The following is a 20217-nucleotide window of genomic DNA, read 5'->3' on the forward strand; positions in this document are numbered from 1 at the left end:
TGAGAGTGTAGCCAAACAGCATAGGATGGTGGTGTGTAGGATGACTCTGGTGGTGAGGAAGATGAAGAGGACAAAGACAGAGCAGAAGACGAAATGGTGGAAGCTGAAAAAGGAAGAGTGTTACATGACTTTTAGGAAGGAGTTAAGACAGGCTCTGGGGGGTCAGGAGGTGCTTCCAGATGACTGGACAACTACAGCTAATGTGATCAGGGAGACAGGTAGGAGAGTACTTGGTGTGTCATCTGGAAGGACAGTAGATAAGGAGACTTGGTGGTGGAATGAGGAGGTACAGGAGTGTATACAGAGAAAGAGGTTAGCTAAGAAGAAGTGGGACACTGAGAGGACTGAGGAGAGTAGACAGGAGTACAGGGAGATGCAGCGTAAGGTGAAGGTAGAGGTAGCAAAGGCCAAACAAGAAGCTTATGATGACTTGTATGCTAGGTTGGACAGTAAGGAGGGAGAGACTGATCTATACAGGTTGGCAAGACAGAGAGACAGAGATGGGAAGGACGTGCAGCAGGTTAGGGTGATTAAGGATAGGGACGGAAGTCTATTGACAGGTGCCAGTAGTGTGATGGGAAGATGGAAAGAGTACTTTGAAGAGTTGATGAACGTGGAAAATGAGAGAGAACAAAGACTAGAAGAGGTGACTGTTGTGGACCAGGAAGTAGCAAAGATTAGTCAGGATGAAGTGAGGAGGGCATTGAAGAGGATTAAGAGTGGAAAGGCAGTCGGTCCTGATGATATACCTGTAGAGGTTTGGAAGTGTCTAGGAGAGGTGGCAGTAGAGTTTCTGACTGGGTTGTTCAACAGGATCTTAGATAGTGAGAAGATGCCTGAGGAATGGAGGAGAAGTGTGCTGGTGCCCATTTTTAAGAACAAGGGAGATGTGCAGAGTTGTGGCAACTACAGAGGAATAAAGCTGATGAGCCATACAATGAAGTTATGGGAGAGAGTAGTGGAAGCTAGACTAAGGGCAGAAGTGAACATTTGTGAGCAGCAGTATGGTTTCATGCCAAAACAGAGTACTACAGATGCAGTATTTGCTTTGAGGATGTTGATAGAGAAGTCCAGAGAAGGCCAGAGGGAGCTGCATTGTGTTTTTGTAGATCTGGAGAAAGCTGATGACAGGGTGTCCAGAGAGGAACTGTGGTATTGTATGAGGAAGTCTGGAGTGGCAGAGAAGTATGTTAGAGCGGTGCAGGACATGTATGAGGACTGTAAGACAGTGGTGAGGTGTGTGTAGGTGTGACAGAGGAGTTCAAGGTGGAGGTGGGACTGCATCAGGGATTAGCTCTGAGCCCCTTCTTGTTCGCTATGGTGATGGACAGGCTGACAGACGAGGTCAGACAGGAATCTCCATGGACTATGATGTTTGCAGATGACATTGTGATCTGTAGTGAGAGCAGGGAACAGGTGGAGGAGAAGCTAGAGAGGTGGAGGTTTGTCCTGGAAAGGAGAGGAATGAAGGTTAGCCGCAGTAAGACAGAGTACATGTGTGTGAATGAGAGGGACCCAAGTGGAAGAGTGAGGTTACAGGGAGAAGAGATCAAGAAGGTGGAGGATTTGAAGTACTTAGGCTCAACAGTCCAGAGCAGTGGAGAGTGTGGAAAAGAGGTGAAGAAGCGTGTCCAGGCAGGATGGAACGGGTGGAGGAAAGTGTCAGGTGTGATGTGTGATAGAAGAGTTTCAGCTAAAATGAAAGGAAAGGTGTACAAAACTGTGGTGAGACCAGCGATGTTGTTTGGTCTAGAGACAGTGTCACTGAGGAAAAGACAGGAGACAGAGCTGGAGGTAGCAGAGATGAAGATGCTGAGGTTCTCTCTGGGAGTGACCAGGATGGATAGGATCAGGAATGAGTACATCAGAGGGACAGCACATGTTAGAGGTTCTGGAGATAAAGTCAGAGAGGCCAGACTGAGATGGTTTGGACATGTCCAGAGGAGAGATAGTGAATATATTGGTAGAAGGATGCTGAGTTCTGAACTGCCAGGCAGGAGGCCTAGAGGAAGACCAAAGAGGAGGTTTATGGATGTAGAGAAAGAGGACATGAAGGTAGTTGGTGTGAGAGAAGAGGATGAGAAGACAGGGTTAGATGGAGGACACTGATTGGCTGTGGAGACCACTGAAGGGAAAGGCCCAAAGGAAAAGAAGACCTCCCTCTCCACAGCCGGTGATCATCAAAGGCAGTGAGGTGGAGGTGGTAGAAAACTATCAGTACCTGGGACTGCAGCTAGACAGCAGACTGGACTGGTCACTCAACTCCAACTGTGTGTACAAGAAGGGGCAGAGCAGGATGTACTTCCTGAGGAGGCTGGCCTCCTTCAACATCTGTCCTAAGCTCCTTCTCATGTTCTATCAGTCCATAGTCTCCAGTGTGCTGTCATACGCCATTGTGTGTTGGGGTGGGGGGGCCAGGAAAAGAGATATGGACCGTCTGAACAGACTCATCCCCAGAGCGGGCTCAGTGGTCGGGCTGAGCCTGGACTCTGTGGAGACAGTTCTGGAGAGCAGGACCATGTCTGTAGATGCCAGCTCTTTGTGGCAGCTAATAGCCTATATAGTATGCGTGTTTATTGTATGGTCACATACGGGATGCGCGTCACGTGGTGGTGGTACGTCAGCACCGGTAGTAGTAAAGTCAGCTGTTCACCTGGCGGGACTTTGGTGTGAATGAACTGAGAGAGGGTGAAGGGGAAGTGCTACTTTTTGCCGACCGCTTTTGTTGTTTTGTCATATATTGAATCGCTGTCTTCCCCCCATGTAAGTGTTTATTTTTGTTATCAGTAATACATCTACAAAACGCAGTACTGTGGAGCAGTGATCGGTGACGCTTTGACAGCCAGCGCTTTTCCCCTACTCAGCCTCTCGGCGACTAAGTTGTTCAGGATAGTCTCCTTCAATGTCTAAAGTTAAGACCATCATGAACAACACCCCCCCCCCCTACACACCACCTTCTCCAGCAGAGGAGCACCTTCAGCAGCAGACTGCTGTCACACAGCGCCTCCACAGAGAGGCTGAGGTCCTCCTTCGTGCCATCAGGGGGTACAATGACTCTCTCAGGAGGAGCGGGGGGGAGGTGGTGAGGTGGTGAATGGAGGGGAGGAGATGGGATGTCAGCCTGTGCTGCAGTGTGGGGGGCCAAGGTGTTGTGATGTAGTGATATTAGTGATATTAGTATACATTGTAGGGAGGGTGTACCTTACCCACCATGTGGGGCTCCTGCTAATTTTCACTCTTTATTTTAATGTATTTAATCTTATACATTTTATATTTTAGTTATAGTTAAGTATATATGTCCTGTTAGTGCTGCATGTGTCTGTTAGTGTCGTGGTTGTCCTGTGGGTGTTTCTTTCTCCTTTATCCAGTATTTATTCGTTATGTAATGCCTCAGCAGTGGATTTGTGCAATTTCCTCCGGGGTTTTAAGTATTTAAAAAAGGACAAAAATAGTAGTTATTCCATAATGGCACCCCACAGCCGTGAAACTCTTACCTTCCTTTGGCACGTCCAGAAGTCCATCTAATGTGTGATGGATAGCCTCTTCCTCTGCCTTTTGGTGCTACCGCACGTGTCACTGATGGTGCAAAATATATCGACATTGTGGGTTTGTTGGGGAGAAAACTGTCAAACATACAGTCCAACAATTCAGTCACATGACTATCGATAGATTTATGTCATGCTGATAAGCTTCGCACTAACCACTGTACAGAGATTGACTCACAATGTCTGCAGCCAATCAGGACGCAGGACACAAAACTGAAGAAAGAATTTCCCCATTGAGGCATCAATAAAATATTTTAAAATAGTTTATTGGTGAGACAACAGAAGGTGCACTGGTTTATTTTAATGTTACCACCACTATCGGAGGAATACAAACAACTAAAAAGCTTTGTTCCATAATGATACTAGCAGTCAGACCTACAGTACCGTTCAGTCTAGTCCTAGAATGTTAGTCATGAACTTAACTTCAACTAGCTCAGGTCTGGGAAAAAACAGCAAAGAAGAAAAGGCACTGGGTATGAAAAAGATTTAATGACAAATTAAAACAGAAAAGGGGGAGTTGAAGGAGAGCAGCATCATTACTGAAACTCCACTGGAGGACACACAGAAGACTGGCTTCATCTCCTTCCATCTTCAGAGACAAAAAAATAAAACAGCACAGAAACAAGAGGACAGAGAGAAACCAAAGAAAACAAACCAGAAAAGACAAGTCGCCTTTTAACTACAAACACTGACATTTAACCAGAAATTTCACAACTGCCATTTAATTTTTGTTTTAAAAATCAGAATTACAAAACAATAATTGCGATATTCTCCAATAATAATAATAGCAACATTGTAATGGTAGAAGGTGGCGTTGGTTCCTGTTTGGTGGTCGATCAGTGTGTGAGACTGGTAATAGTGAACGAAGGAATGAATGTAGAGCAGGAACACACTCTCTCCGACAAAAAGAACAATTAAAAATGAACAGACACTGCAGAAATAAATCTGAAAATAAAACTTCCTAGAACATGAATGCAGTGTTTTCTTTTGGCTTTGAATAATTCTAAGAGGTTTTTTTTTAAAGTATTAAACTGCACACACAGCCAGCACTGCTAAGCACAGGTGTGTGTGTCTGTGTGTGTGTGTGTGAGCTCCACTGTCAGTAAATCTGATGTAGCTGAGGGCCTTTTTAAATCCACACAGTGTCAGCGTTGAGTTCTAGTAACTACTAACAACAGCTATCTAAAGAACATTCATGACACAATCTTACGCATTAGTCAAAAAGAAAACAGAAGAACCTCGGTGGAGTTCCGTTACTGCAGTCCTGTGCCTGACTGACCTGCTAACGAGCATGAGTGCTAAAGTCGTGTGTGTGTGACGGGTTTAGTCAAAGCTTTATCAGCCGTGTGTGAAGATCCACACTCATATCTGTGAGAGGAGCTTTCATGGTGTCCAGTTTGAGCTGACTGGGGAGAGCGAGCGGTGGTTGTAGACGTGTCAGTAGAATACAAGGTGTGAACGGTCTCCAAAGGGAAGCCGTCGTATCAGAAGTCTGAGGATGATGAAAGGGAGAACAAACAAAGACAGAAACCACTTGAAGAGACTAAACGAATCGGTATGAAAGGAGTTCCAGAGCGCTCCTGCACGTCTGAATGAGTGGAGACGTCCATCACTGTTACTACACAGCTGTATCCTTGAGTTCTTCATTCAGCCTTTCATCCATTCATCCCACCGTCTGGGCCTCCACAGCTGCCTGATCAGACAGTTCAGTCGCACATCACGAGGAGTGAGAGGTGCTGCGAGGTCACAATTCATCTGACCCCAGAAAATGCCCCCTGATAATTTAAATCTGTAATCCGCTCCATGTTGAGATATCTTAGCACATGGAGATAGTGACGTTGATGCCCAGGTTACCATTCTCTGCAAAAAGCTGTGCGATCGATGTGTCAAAAACCAGGCAGTCGCTGTTCATGATGGCCGTGGCGATGCCCTCGTGGATGGAGCGCGGCGTGGCCTCCCAGGTCAAGCGGCGCCGGTGCCCGTTGAGCTCCAACCTGTAGGCAAAGTTCTCGGCCTGCTTTCGGGTTCCGATCAGCTGCACGATGGCGAAGAACTGTTGGTGCCCGTCGTACTTCTCCTGCTTCTCCAACACCAGCATGAAGTGGAATCCGAAGCAGGACTGCATCATGACCCAGTCCACCGCCCCGGGCAGGTTGATGTCTGTGGCCAGGAACACGATGTCCTCGCCCTGGACAGAGCAGAGACACCTGGTCAACTTTCATCCAAATCTTTTAAAGTGACTGTGATCAAGCCCCTCCTTAAGAAACCAAACCTAGACGTTAGCCTCCTCACAAAATACAGGCCGATCTCCAACCTGACATTCCTGTTGAAGATTCTAGAGAACTAGAGAACGTAGTGACCAAACAGCTAAATGACTATTTACTGGAGAATCATTTGTTAGAGGACTTTCAGTCAGGTTTCAGAACAAATCCCAGTACGGGGACCTTTTCAAACAACCTTTTAATAGCGTCAGAAAAAAGGGCTTCCGTTAGTCTTGTTAGACCTCAGTGCTGCATTCAACAGTGTAGATCACAATGTTCTTCTGAGGAGATCAGATGATGTGGGCATCATTAAATTGGTGTAGATCGTATCGCTCTGACCATTTCACTTCCTTCATGTAACAAATACATCTTCAGAACGTGAGTCTTAGCTGTGGAGTACCTCAAGGATTTGTTCTGGGGTCAACACAGTTTAATCGTTATACTGTATGCTACCATTAGGAAAACACAACATTAATTTTCACTGTTATGGAAATGATAATTGTCAATTAAAAGCAATGCATTTGACCAATTAGTTAGAGACTTACATTGGCTTTCGATAAAATTCAGAATAAAATTCAAGATCCTCGTCATTACGTATGAAGCTCTTCACTGTGAGGCTCCATCTTACATTGAAGATCTCATAGAACAGTATCACCCCCCCAGAGGTTTTTGCTCTGAGGACGCAGGACTTTTTGTAAGCAGTACAGAATACAACAACCTAGGAGTCAGTGAACTTTTCTGCCCAACCGGTCAAGATGGATGACCGCCCTCCAGAGTCTGGGTCCTGTCTGAGTTTCTTCCTCAATGAGGGAGTTTTTCCCCTCTGCTGTTGCTTATGCTTGCTCTGGAGGGTTTTGTTGGGTTTCCCTTTCTGTAAAAAGCGCTTTGTAATGTCTAATGATCTGTTTAAGCACTTTATTTACAAAAATAGATTGAATGAAAAAAATGTCGGCTTGACATTAATATTTGTCAAACCTTCTGTACAGTGACCATGAAAAAACTGGCAATAGGTCCACACAGCGTGGACGAACACGAACAGATGCTGTGGTGGCAGAACGTATTTAAATAATGTGTTAACATAAGACTCTACTGATGTTCTGAGCAGGAATTTTGTTGCAAAATAGAGCCAGAGCATTTTAAGAAGCCCTCTGGTGTCCGACCTGCAGTGTGGTGATGGATTTGTGCTGGTGCATCAGGTGAGGCATGACGGCGTCCAGGGAGCCTTGCCACTTGCAGGAGGCACCGGGGCACGGACACGAGTACGGCCGGAATTCACACAGCTCCTCGTGCTCTGTCTTGTCAGTGTGGGGGAGGGTGACTTCACACCCTGATGACGCATACTTGCAGGGGAAGAGGACAGAGTTGGCCACCTTCTCCATGGCGAGGTTCCTGATGGAACCGAGGGGGCCTCGGCAGGTGGGGCAGCAGGTGAGCTTGGGCCGGCAGTTGGAGCATACCTGGTGGAGGACAGATAAAACCAGTGGCAGATTTCCAAGGAGCAGGACCGGACACCAGAGGTCATCAGATGGTGAAACAACCTCACCATAGCCTCACAATTATTTTTCCTGTATGTTAATGTTGAAGCTTATAACATTACGTTTGGGCCGATACTGAATACTGTACATTTCTATGAATAAACACTTCATAAAGGAGTCATCTATCAACATTGACTTTTTACACAAATAGAATGAGGAGCAAATGCTTTTACTTTACACAAAATGAAGAAATATTTCTGGATTGCTAAGTGCCTACCCAAAATCAAAATTATTGAAATAAAAGAAACACTGAAAACTATGTTTTGATGATGTGTGATATATACCAGGTGTCCGGACTGGCACTGTAGAATGGGAGGTAGGACATAGTCGAAGCAGACGGGGCATTCAAACAAGCTGGCCAGGTCACTGTTGGAAGCAGTGGTTCCTGACAATGTGGGTACGCGCTGGGAAGGGGGACACTTGGAGGTTCCTGTGGGCAGCGCGGTGGCAGTCTGGCGACTCATTTCTGATAGAGGCAGAGGGAGAGTGCAATGAAGAAGATACCAGAGATGCCAAAACATTTGTACCACAGAAAAGAAAAAAAATCTTTTACAACCCAATGATACACATAGTTATGTATCGTAATGCATTTTAAAAAATTAAATAGAAACATTCAAAATGTAGAAAATGAAAAATATTGTTTTGAATATTCTATCCTCAATTAGAATTTAACATCGGCAACACATTTAATTACCGCTTAACCACTCTGGGTAGCTGTTTTTCATTGCGTTGTACCAATGACGTGTAATAGCAAAGTTTATTCTAATCACTTTGGGAACAGCTTGTCTCCTTCATTGGTGTTTGACAAAATGAACTACTTTCAGTACAGTCTTCTGAACTGTGACAATTACTCGTTGGAACAGCTGAAATAAAACAACTGTGGGATGGTCAGGAACACAGATGAAACACAAGCTGAAACATAACTACCCACCTTCGTCCATAAGATTTCCAAAAAAGGTTTTCGCCTTTCCTTGAAAAGTGGGGACCTCTGAGAAAAAAAGAAGACAATGTAAACATCACAATCACACACTAGGTGAGAGAATACTAGCTAAGAACAGTAACTGAAAGGAGTACACCTGAAAAAACAATAATAGATGGTTATCAAATATGCTCTGGAACATAAACATCTTCATTCCTCTGCTCGCTGCTTATTAAAGGTGTAAGAAACTAATTGAAAAGTAATACAAATATTGTTTATTATCATGAAAAAAACAACATTTCCTGATGTCTGCCATCATCCCTGGTGTCCGGACACCTTAAAATCTACGCTGCAGCAGCTCCGTCACGTGGGGTCATAGGTCAACGATGACACCAGCTGCTTCATCAGTCAGGACAGCCATTACAGCACAATACGATCAATGAAGCGATAAATCTGATAAAATCATGGTTACCTGTGAGGTGAATGGTTGTTCCAACACCACAGGAGTTAGACACAAAGATAAGAACCTGTCTTTCACCAGAACACCTTCTGGAAAGACTGGAGAGCAATGGAGAGTAAAGGTAAACAGGGTGAAAATGACCAAGGATCCAATAATCTGTCATGAGCACTTTACCCCGGATGATTTCCAGAGATTTGAAGGTGAGATCATTTTCAGACAACCCATAGTATTTATTCTGAATTCCCAAGGTTTAGTGGGTAATTAATTCATGTCTGGAGCTACTGGAGGTATTGTATAAATGTTTTTATGAACAGATCATCACACCATTATGGCACTCGCGACAAGTAAACAATATCAAACGTGAGACAGGTCAATTGATTAGTAACAAGCCCCGGGGGACACAAACCAATTTACAACAATTACCTCAGATTTTGTGTTGTTATCTTCTTGATTGGTATTATATAGGGGCTTGTATAGTGTGCAGTTATGATGCAGCTGGATGATGATGACATGATTTGAGATGATTTCTTGATAAATAAGTGTGATAATGTTTGCTTGTTATGTTGTGGCCTCCCGTATATATAACAGCGCTGACATGGATTCACTCTGATGTCTAAGATTGCATCACTTCCGCTGTGAGGGAGCACATTGTGACTTATGATACATTTTGTTTGGCCAAGATCCCCATTGATCATAAAAAATGCCACTGAAACTTTTTTTAATTATGTACTTCAAATAATACACCTGGATGTTTTTGATTTTCCTGTTCCTTTACTTATGATACAGGACACTATCTGTATTACACAAGACACAGATGATACGATCGACACAATGAAGCCTAATGTTTTCAAGTATTTAAGCTACTTACTGTGTATCTAATGCAACCATTTAACTTCTAAAAATAATAAACTCCTACTTTTTAGTTTGTTCTCCACTTCAACTCCATATTTCATAAAGCTGCGCACCTTGTGTAAGCATGTGGCTAATGGTAACATGCGTAACATTTTATAAAACCAGGATGCAGACCCAATGGGAGTTCAGTATTTGAACATAAAGCAAAACTCAAGATGTGGGCCGGGAGCTGCAGGGTCAATTGTGTTGACGGTAAAGGCCAGATGGAGATCCAGAGGAGCAGATGCAGTTAAGAAATTTTACATCCACAACTAACGTGGGACTCATAAGATGGCAGCTAATTGTCTTGACATAAGCCCATCTCTGTGCAGTTGTAAGTCTTCTTCTCCTTTGGGCTTTTCCCTTCAGGGGTCACCACAGCGAATCAGTTGCCTCTATCTAACCCTGTCTTCTGCATCCTCTTCTTTCACACCAACTACCTTCATGTCCTCTTTCATTACATCCATAAACCTCCTCTTTGGTCTCCTCCACCTGTTCCCTGCTCTCACTGCAGATCACAATGTCATTTGCAAACATCATAGTCCATGGAGATTCCTGTCTAACCTCGTCTGTCAGCCTGTCCATCACCATAGCAACAAGAAGGGGCTCAGAGCTGATCCCTGATGCAGTCCCACCTCCACCTTGAACTCCTCTGTCACACCTACACACACCTCACCACTGTCTTACAGTCCTCATACATGTCCTGCACTGCTCTAACATACTTCTCTGCCACTCCAGACTTCCTCATATCACACCATCTGTGCAGGTGTAAGTATTCAAAGATAATGGAAGATGAATAACAAAATATTTGTCAAAGCTCCATCAGAAGAGTTTCTGGGTTGTACAAAGAATAATCTGGCTATAAATGCTGAGTGTTGCGAAGTTGATGTCATGACAAAACAATCAAGGAGACTAAATGTGAATTTGACGGTTAAGCTATTTAAAATGGGAGTGTTGGGCACTGCTGAGGCTGCATTTTGGTCCACGTACACCAAAGTCCTCACTCTGCTATCAGGAGCAGGTCCTGGTTTGTAGAAAAAGGAATTGTTGCAGATGAAGTTAAAAACTGAGAGGGAAGTTGCGGCAAGAGACAGATCACACAAAGCTGGAGCAGAGCCTATTCCTGAGAAGGTAAAGTTACTGTAGAAGTAATCCTGAGTGATATTCCATCTTTTTTGGCCGTTGTCTAAGGTAACGCCAAAGATTGAGTTGTTCTTAGATTTAATGGCAAGACTTTGAAACATTTTTCCCCATTTCTGTACATTTGGCTATAGTGTGGGGTGGCGTGACCCCACCTGCACATTAATGGTTACGGGCTGAACTCAGGAAGCTTTTCCTGCTCTGAGTAAGTGATGGCTTAAATAACGCTGTGGTGAAATCTGCTGCCCTCAAGGCATATGAGCTAGTGCTTGAAGCTAATTGCCAGGGGTTTAAAAGTTGGAAAAAATGCAACATATCACACTTGGCTTGCTCGTGATTTGTCCATGCAATTTGACTGTTGGTGATTCTGGAGCATTTTTAACGTTTTATTCCAGGATGTTTTGTGATGTAAATCAGTGAGCAAAAAGTCAAACCTACAGTGGAAGGTGCAGCGTTGGTCAATAATTATGTGCTGCTTCATTATGAAGTGTTCCGAGCATCATTCCGTTGGAGCACGGATCAAATTTTTCATCCAAACTGCTCACGCAGGTGTTGAAACAGCTGCAAGTTAACTACCAGGCATCCACGTACCATTAGTAGAGCTAAGACGCTCTGGGGTCTGGCCTCTCTGACTCCAGAGATGCCAGACATCAGACGCTCAAGTCCATGTTGTGTGCCTACTGTATGGAAATGAGTAGCCACTGCCCACAGAGTTGTCAGTCTCAAACCGGGTATAAAAGCAGTTGACGTCGTTGGGAAGTGATGTGGGACTGCTGCCTGCACCTGGATGGTTTTGTGATTGGAGTTGGTGATGTTCACACCAGCCATAGATTTGAGACCCTGCCAAGCTGAGCGGAGGTTACCCTGGGTGAATTTTTTCTCCACTGTGTTCTTGTAATTTAGCTTCACAGCTTTAATGGCACGCTTTACCCACTTTTAACCTTCTTTTTGGCCTCTGATCCGTTGACATTTTTTTTTTTTTGGAGAGTCTCTTAGTAAACTAGAGGTAATTGTTTGCGAAGATGGTGATGGTTTGGGACGGGATGATGTCCACATAGAAGTTGATATAGGACGAGACAATGTCCACTTGCTTCTCCAATTGATGGTGTCAAGAAGTTACTCCAGTCTGTGGATTCAAAGCATCCTTGAAATTCTTGAATGCTGTCGTTAGTCCACTGCTTGATATGTTTGGTGACTTTCTTTAACCTCCTTATGGCAGGTTTTTAAGCTGGAGCAAGCATGATGATGTTGCGGTCAGCAGTACCGATGGGGGAAGGGGAGCATCTAATACAGAGCTGTAGCATTGATGTGAGATGTGTTCCAGTTTGTTCAGATGGCTCATAAAGTGTGCAGTGGCAGTAGCAGCGTTGGCTACTGGGTGGATATATACCAGAATAAAAAAGCTGTGGAAATTCCCCGGGTTAATAAAAGGGTCAGAGGCAGACATCCAGGTGTTCATTGTAAGTAGTGCACAGCTTCTCCCTCACCACGACTGTTGAGCACCAACGTGAGCTCACATAGAGATAGACGCCATCGCCATGTTGTTTACCGGTGACCTCACTGTCCCTGTCCAGTCTTATGGGGGGGCGAGGCCATCAATGTGCAGCGTGTTGTCACTGTTGTTGCTGCTAAACTATGTTTCAGTAAAAGAATGGAGGCAGTCCTGTATTCATGCAGATGGTTTATATTAGCTTGCAGCTCATTTAGTTTGTTCCGGAGTGAGCGCACGTTAGCTAGAATCACAGGAAGGAGCGACCGTTGTTTACATGTTTCCTGCCTCAGTCTGGCTCAAATTCCACCCTGTTTTTTCCCTCTTCTAGTTACTTTATGTTTGTGGGAAGTGGAGGTGCTGAGGTGAGATGGATCGCTCCAGAGTATTATCTCAGGGAACCAGTCTGTGTCTGTGACTGAAGATGGGTTAAGTCCGAGCTGTAACAGGGCATCTCTGGTGTAATTAATCCGGTGAATTTCCAGAACAATCAGTCCACTGCAGACCCACTTACCATTTTAACACCAAATGTGTGCTATTCTTCTACGATGGGATAGATATATAGCTAAACAGTAGCAGTTGCTAATGCTAACTCCGATGTTAGCGGTTGATTTAGATGCGGGTCGCCACCAAAGCATCACAAAAAATGTCACATCATAAAAGAAGGCTTAGCTGAATTCAATATATACGAATAAAAAAAAGTGCAATAGACAGAAAAAAAAAATCACACTAAAAACACATAATCACTGCTCTACGCACCAGTCGATCAAGCACACGAGCAGCGACCCGAAACCGGAAGTACACCAGAATATACATGTATATACATGTATAAATAAATATATTATTCACCAGGACCAAACTCACGAAGCCGGTATCGACCCGGATGGCCAGACCGTAACACCGAAGTGGACTTCATATTTGCGTTCGTCCGTCCCACACACACGGACCTGTTACGGCTTCGTCAGACACAGCAAAGAAAAAAAAAACAAAGAAAGTCTGATATTGTTTATCGTGGAATTTCCACGGGTTCCAGGTAGTAAATATTATATCATTACACACATGACTGGGCTTGCACCAGGAGCTAGTGTGACTAAGCCACTATGGCTCATTGTAAAAATAATTGAGAAAGCCACAAAAAGCCACATTCTGCGTCCAAGACAGTGGTGGAGAGCGCGGACGTCCAATGCTCGATGTGAGGGGGGGTCTGGGGGACCACCCCCGGCAAATTTTTTAGAAAATAGGGTTGTTTTCCTGCATTTTGGTGCATTCTGAGGACAAAATCTTGTGTTCAGTTTCCCTCCAAAAAGCCACTAAAGCCAGCAGCTGAAGCTGAACTCTCTTTATTTCTGTCCTACTTTATGCAGGAATGAATGTGAGATTCAACCATTGAAAACTTCATTCACTCTGAAGATACAGTCATACAAAATATTACTCAGTGTTTACTGGTAGTTTACTGAGACTAGAAGACATTTTAACTTTGACCACCACCAACACCATTGGTATGACAGAGTTTATTTTATTTTTTAATTCAATAACATGATTTTTCATTTCAATTTAAAAAGACATATAAAACATCAAGCGAGGTGAAAACACATTTACATCATCGCTGGTTATTCCTGCTGGTCAGAGGGAACAAAAGTCTAAGACTACAAACAAGTATTGATAATATCTTTCATTTACCTTCTGATTGGTCTGCCCCCACTCCTCCCCCCTCTCAGCATTCACCTTTTGTTCAATTAGAATTTAAACACAAACTCTATATAACGCTGGATTCTTCATTTGTTTCGATCGATCGTCCTTGCCTTGTCGTACACCAATTCGCGGGTTTAACTTGTAAAAATAGCATCTTTGTTTTTCATTGGACGAGAGGAGGTCATGAGAGGAGTGCATATTTAATGATCGGGGGAGTTTGGGTCACTTTGGCTATTTCCGTCGGCATGCGCCGATGGAAATAGCGGCGCTACCGAGAGAAAAAGTTTATCGCTCGAGGATTTTCGCGAGCCCAAAAAAGTTGTAGATTTTAGCCTTTTTTTCCTAAAAATAAGAACATCACTGTGGCTACACATGTTAAAAACCTTGTAGCCAATCAAAGAATATAAACCTCTATGTTTGGCAAAGACAAAACGGCTCCATAAGTGAGAGACATGGACAAATGTGAAGACCGGAGCCAACTTGCTTAGCAACCCCGACTTCAGGGTAGACGCTGGAAGTAGACGGCGTGAGGTTTTCAAGAGAGCTTATTCAAATATATAAGTGGGGATACACAAATACATACACATACATATATATATACACATATATTTGCATATACATATAAATGTATATATATAGTAAGCGAGGGATTACTGTATAGAGTAATTCCTCACTTATTCGTGCTTACTTGTGTATTGTAGAAACACTTTTCTTTCATACAAAAGTATCTTAAACAGTATCAGTGTTTTAAAGGTAATACAGATAGAAGGTGGTTTATTATCAGTATGGGGGGGGTTCAGAAAAATTTAAATTACCATAAATAATAATTGTTGTTATATCGCGGAATTTAGTTTTTCGTGGGTGGTCCTGGAAAGCATTACCTCGAGTAACGAGGGAATACTGTATACATACACACTTAATAATTTATATATACAGTATATTACACATACATACTGAGCTACTGCTGCCCCCATTATAAATAGCAAAGTATCCATGATAAACAGTAAAGTATCCAAGGTACGAAGCCTGATGGTCGCAATGCTAGGAGACTGTGGTGCGTTGCTGCCCTGTATGATCAACAGGATGGTGTTTATTTTGAAGTTTTGGGCAAAGGAAAAATATACATTTATTTTGAAGAGAGACAGAACACCACTGTGGGTGATGAAGAAGCTGCCCATGGGGTAAACCTGGAGACAATGTTTTCCATGGTGTGGATAACTACTTCTAAAAAAGACATACTGCACAGTGACTGCAGTAGTAGACTAGAGTAGTAGTATTTATACTATTCATTCATTAGCAACTGTAAAATTTAACATGACTACAGTATGCTAGCACCAAAGGGCGCACACACACACACACACACACACACACACACACACACACGCACACAGTAAAGTTGGATTTATGCTAACTTGTAACTTGAACAAAATTCACTGACTGCATCATAACACGTGAAGAAATTCTAACGATCATGAAAATTTTATGGTCAATTTTTAAACAGGAACTTTTTTTAAAAAAAACCATATAAATTAAAACAATCCTACAGCTCAATAATGCAGGCAAACATCAAGCCCTTACTTTCTCCTCTTTCAGACTTTTATTTCTGAGGGTGTGATAACAGAATGTCCTTACAGAGATGCACCAAAGTCTGTTTGCCTCATTAACCGAATGGTTGCTTCTCTGTAGCTCCAGGAAAAAAAATAACCAATTTCCATGCTATGAGTCCTTCTAGCTGTATGAATGCTCTTTTTTAAGTAATGAATGGGACACTACTGTGTGATCTGGTAATGGGAAAGGGGTGATGAGGGAGCTATTGATCTAGCTGGGTACATTTCTCTTTAGCAAACGTTGTCCTTAGAATTCTTAGAATTGTGTATCAATTGTATAACCTTGTTACTTTTATAATAGTAAAAGTAGTAATAGTAACAATCCAATGACCATGTGATAAAAATCAAATTCTAAACAAATTAAACCACTAAATCTCAAAACTGCATTGCTTTTTATAGCTGATAATTTGATATCACATACCATATGATGACAAGAGTGTCACAATTGTGAAAAAAGATGACTGACATCATGGAGCGGGTGAACCAATGAAAGCTTGAATCATATTCTTCACTGCAACCCCTCAACTGTTTAAAGCTGCCGAGAAGTTCAACAGATTTGCTATAGATCAGACAGCTATATTGTATATATGTATATATATCTCCCTTCTACATATTTGAATAAGCTCACTTGAAAACCTCACTCTGTCACGTTTTAACTCCACCCACTGCCAGCAGGAATCACGTGAGTATGGCGTAAGGCATCGGGCAGCGAGGCTTTTGTTGCGGTTACACCTTTCGTCCACACAACAACGCAGATATGCGGGATGAAAACACTGAACAAAGTGAAGTTTTTTGTAAACGCAGAGTCTGTGTTGTCGTATGGACGCTGTAACCGAAACTTTTTCTATCCGGGGGGCGTCTCCCTGTGACGTCAGTGTGTGTGACCCGTGTCTACATGTACACACAGAATGGACGGAGTTAAAACAGTCTATTTTCTGACAAATAACAGCTCCACGTCAAAGACGTCCACATTGATGAACTTGCTGACAGTTGGATATTTGTTACTGTTTCTTTCTTTATGAGTCATAAAGTTTATATATTCATTCATTCACTTTCCTCGCCGACGCCGGTTCTGGGTCAGACCGGGATGCGCTGCCCCCTGGTGGAGAACTCTGATGGAGGTCGTCCTCCAAGAGGAACGGTGTCCCGGTCCCATTCTAGGAGTTGTTTACTATGAAGTCTGATATTATTGTTCTACCACAAGATTAACAAATTCCGTGATAGAGGGACGATCTTATTATTTATGGTAATTTAAACATTTCTGAACCCCCCCCCCCATACGGATATTAAACCACCTTCTATCTGTATTACCTTTAAAACACTTTTGTGTCTCACTGAAATCCAAGACTCACGGAACGTAGCGCACTTCTGGATGCCGTCAGCCAATAGAATGCGCGTACTGCATCACGTGACTGTAACAAAAATCCGCGAGTGTTGATGTGCAAATGCACACTAAAAACCGCTACTTAATCTGTGTCGTTTTATAGGAAAGCTTTTCACAAAAAGCTTCTTTCTCAGTTTTATGGTTAAAAAAACTTTTTTTTTGGTGAAACCAGCGAATGCTCTACTGATAACTGAAGAATGGAAAAGGGTAGAAAAATATTTTACCCAATAAAAGAAGAGAGCTGGATCTTTTTTCGTTGCAGAATTTACATAGTCATGGAACACTATATTCTGTGGGTCTTGAAATATCAGTCAAAATGCTCTGAAAATGGCTGGTAACGAACGGGCTCATTCATAAGAAGTGCAGGTGTTTTACCTCCAATACAGTGAAGGTAAAGGAAGCTGGTAAATATTTTACATTTTATATGCCTGCAATGAAAATATATACTGTAGCTTGAAAATTGTCAATTCTGAACCAGTCATCTTCCATAGAATTTAGAATGTAATTACGGGTTACTATGTTATGCGTAATTTAACAAAAACACACAGACACACAAAAAACAACACAAAACACAAAGTCCTATATATCAAGTGGCATCTCTCACACTGTGGCGGTGAGTTTTTTTTGTGTTTGTTTTTATATCCAGCAAAACTGCGATTTATCGTAATCGTCAGAGTTCGTCTGTTTGTTTGTTCACCAGATATCTTCACAACCGTTGCAGACAGAAAAATGAAAGAAAAGCACATTACTCCACAGCAAAGGGGATGAAAATGAGATGATGACCTTGACCTTGAGACAAATAGATCAAGGTCAAATTTCAGCTTTTGTACATTTTTTTGCACATCTCTCAGGAACCGGATAAGATAGAAAGACCAAACAAAAGGCGTTACATTCATGAAGGCAAGGGGATGAAAGTTGGATCACAACTTTGACCTTGAAAACCTAGGTCAAGGTCAAATTTTCACTTTTCTACCTTTTCTAGATAAACATCTCTGAAACCTGATGAGATATAACCACAAAACAAAAAGCAACATTATCAGAGAACCAGACGCATAAACATGTGTAGGTTAGTTTAAAGTGTTGAATTAAGGGGTGTCGCGGGATGTTGCAGTCTCTGACTGCCTTGGTTTACATTGGATTCACTGAGTACAAACGTCCCTTCCAGGCTCGTCTCCATGTACCAGGTGGCTTATTTTGCTTCCGAAATCAGTCAGTACTGCTCATATGCACCAACAAAACACACATCGATGAATGTTGATTACAAAAAGATGATCGGAGCCGTCTGGAGAACAATATCCGGTGAACACGGGCGTCTGCTGGGCCGCAGCTCCAGGTCATCAGCAGCGCGTTCGGCTAAAGCTGCTACAGCAGCTAAAGCTGGACGCGTTTTATCTGACCTCACGTCACCTACTGTAAAACGGCCTTTTTAACGAGGCCTTGTTACCAAACACACACACACACACACACACACACACACACACACACACACACACACACACACACACACGGCCTGTGTCTTGTAGCTCCAGCTAGCTGCTGTTAGCTTGTTCACATCAACTCGGTTGCTAAGCTAACAGTCGCCAGTTTAACGCACCGATAATCAAACCATTGATCCATGTTTGCTCCCAGACGATATTTAATCGATGTTAAATCGATTACGTGCAGCAGAGAACTGAACATTCCTTAATGTCAACGACAACTACCGAGCTACGGACCCGGGGCCGAGCTGTCCACAGCGGCTAGCACGCAGCTAGCGTTAGCTCCGCGCTGAAGGGGCGCTGCTGGCCGCGATCAGGGGGGGTTATCGCTACACTCACCTCGGACGGAATATCCGTGACTTCGCGCTGAGTTAATGGATGAAGATGCGTTGGAGAGGAAGAGGAGGGTCCGCTACGCCGTCTTTCATCGGTCCGCTCGGAACGTATTCAGGTCCGGTAGCAGGAGGAGAGACAGGCCTGAAGTACCAGCTGATCCGGAGCGCGCACAGTTGTTCAAGTCAGCCGCGGGAGCGCGCCCTGTATGAATCGCTTGTTGCAGTACATGTACACAGTATATGTACACAGTGCACGTATACATGTACTGTATACACACAACAAAAATGAAAACCACAAATCATTTTCAAATACACGAGCTAATTAATTTAAATTTGGTCAAATTCATCTTATTGGAGAGAAATGTGACACGCATTGATTTCTACAATGAAAGGTAATTTTCCAAATAGTGTTGAAGCCGTTGACTCAGATACATTACAGCAGTGATCGTCTAGTAACCAATAAGCTCACTTGAAAATTTCTCACGCTGTCACTCTGTCACCAACTCCGCCCACTACCTGTCAATCAGGCGCCCAACCAATCACGGCACAACTGCCAGAAGGAATCAGGTGAACAATATGTCCTAAGACATCTGCTATGTTAGGAGGACCTCTGATGGTCTCCAGGTAACACCATCTAGAGTCAGGACTGTTAACAATGTTCATGTTCAGAGCAGAGGGTCCAAACAGAACCACACACAAAACAACCATTAGTGAGTGAAACTAGCTGCTAGCACCAACAGTCTGTCCAGCTGTGGTTTCTGTTTGGAATGGGACAGTCCATGTAGTACCCACAATGCTCCTGGGGGGCTGACAGAACGCTCTTTAGTAACTCCATACAGTTGTGTTCATGTAGTCACTAACAGAACCATCACTTCTCTAACATTTCTTGAACACCTGCTCTTTGGACAGGAGCCTTTTCCTTTAGCATTAGCTCCTTTAGCATTAGCTCCTCTCCCAGTCTCACCAGTAGTTAGCTTTCTTTCTCCAGTTAGCCTGCTAGCATTCATCTACGGCTTCACAATGCCCGCCCAGCGCCATCCATGATTGGCCGACACAAAGTCGTGACGTCACCACGTTGATTTTTGACTATAACGGGTGTTCTTGGTTTATAAACCAACACATTTGTTTTATATGTTTGGTGTGAAGTCTGATGTTATTGTTTTATCGTGGAATTTCCACGGGTTCCCGTGGTAACTTTTGTTCTAGCAATTTCATTTTGCATGGTGATCTCCAATTGTGGGTATGTCTGTTCTGGAGTTGTGTGTTTGTTTCTTTATTAATGTATTCATTTAAACGTTTAAAACAGCAAAGACCAGTCAAAACTAAGTGAGGCTGCATCAATGGTTCAGATAGAAGATCTTCTATCGACGGTTCGATGGGGACCGATTGGCCAATGTCTGGTTACCTCCGCTCTACCGATGAGCCACTGCCGCCACACACAAAAAAGTCACAACAATTAGACAATCAACAGAAAAGTGCAT

At 43.2% G+C, this 20217-nt stretch overlaps 1 protein-coding gene across 2 annotated transcripts; it reads right to left on the reverse strand.

Moving 5' to 3' along the window:
• Positions 1-3795: 3795 nt before the first annotated feature.
• On the reverse strand, positions 3796-18896 carry siah1 (siah E3 ubiquitin protein ligase 1). 2 transcript variants are annotated; one of them, XM_068313761.1, is made up of 5 exons: positions 18741-18896; positions 8273-8329; positions 7626-7807; positions 6967-7263; positions 3796-5733 (listed from the first exon to the last, which is right to left on the reverse strand). In XM_068313761.1, the coding sequence occupies exons 2-5, from the start codon at positions 8280-8282 to the stop codon at positions 5362-5364; spliced, it is 861 nt and encodes a 286-aa protein (XP_068169862.1). In that variant the 5' UTR covers positions 8283-8329; positions 18741-18896; the 3' UTR covers positions 3796-5361. The 2 variants fall into 2 exon arrangements, with proteins under 2 accessions (XP_068169862.1, XP_068169861.1); XM_068313760.1 differs by lacking the exon at positions 18741-18896 and adding an exon at positions 8733-12814.
• Positions 18897-20217: the final 1321 nt, after the last annotated feature.

Source organism: Antennarius striatus, chromosome 4 (genome assembly GCF_040054535.1).
Source record: "Antennarius striatus isolate MH-2024 chromosome 4, ASM4005453v1, whole genome shotgun sequence".
Classification (NCBI taxonomy): Eukaryota; Metazoa; Chordata; class Actinopteri; order Lophiiformes; family Antennariidae; genus Antennarius; species Antennarius striatus.

Bases quoted from the DNA above. Each gene is read 5' to 3' on its own strand.
- siah1 (XM_068313760.1), bottom strand. From the start codon at position 8,883: ATGACAGATTATTGGATCCTTGGTCATTTTCACCCTGTTTACCTTTAC. The intron at 8,330-8,732 runs GTAACCATGATT...TTTTTTTCTCAG, and splicing joins AACAACCATTCACCTCACAG to AGGTCCCCACTTTTCAAGGA. The intron at 5,734-6,966 runs GTCGGACACCAG...TGCTCTGTCCAG, and splicing joins AATCCATCACCACACTGCAG to GGCGAGGACATCGTGTTCCT.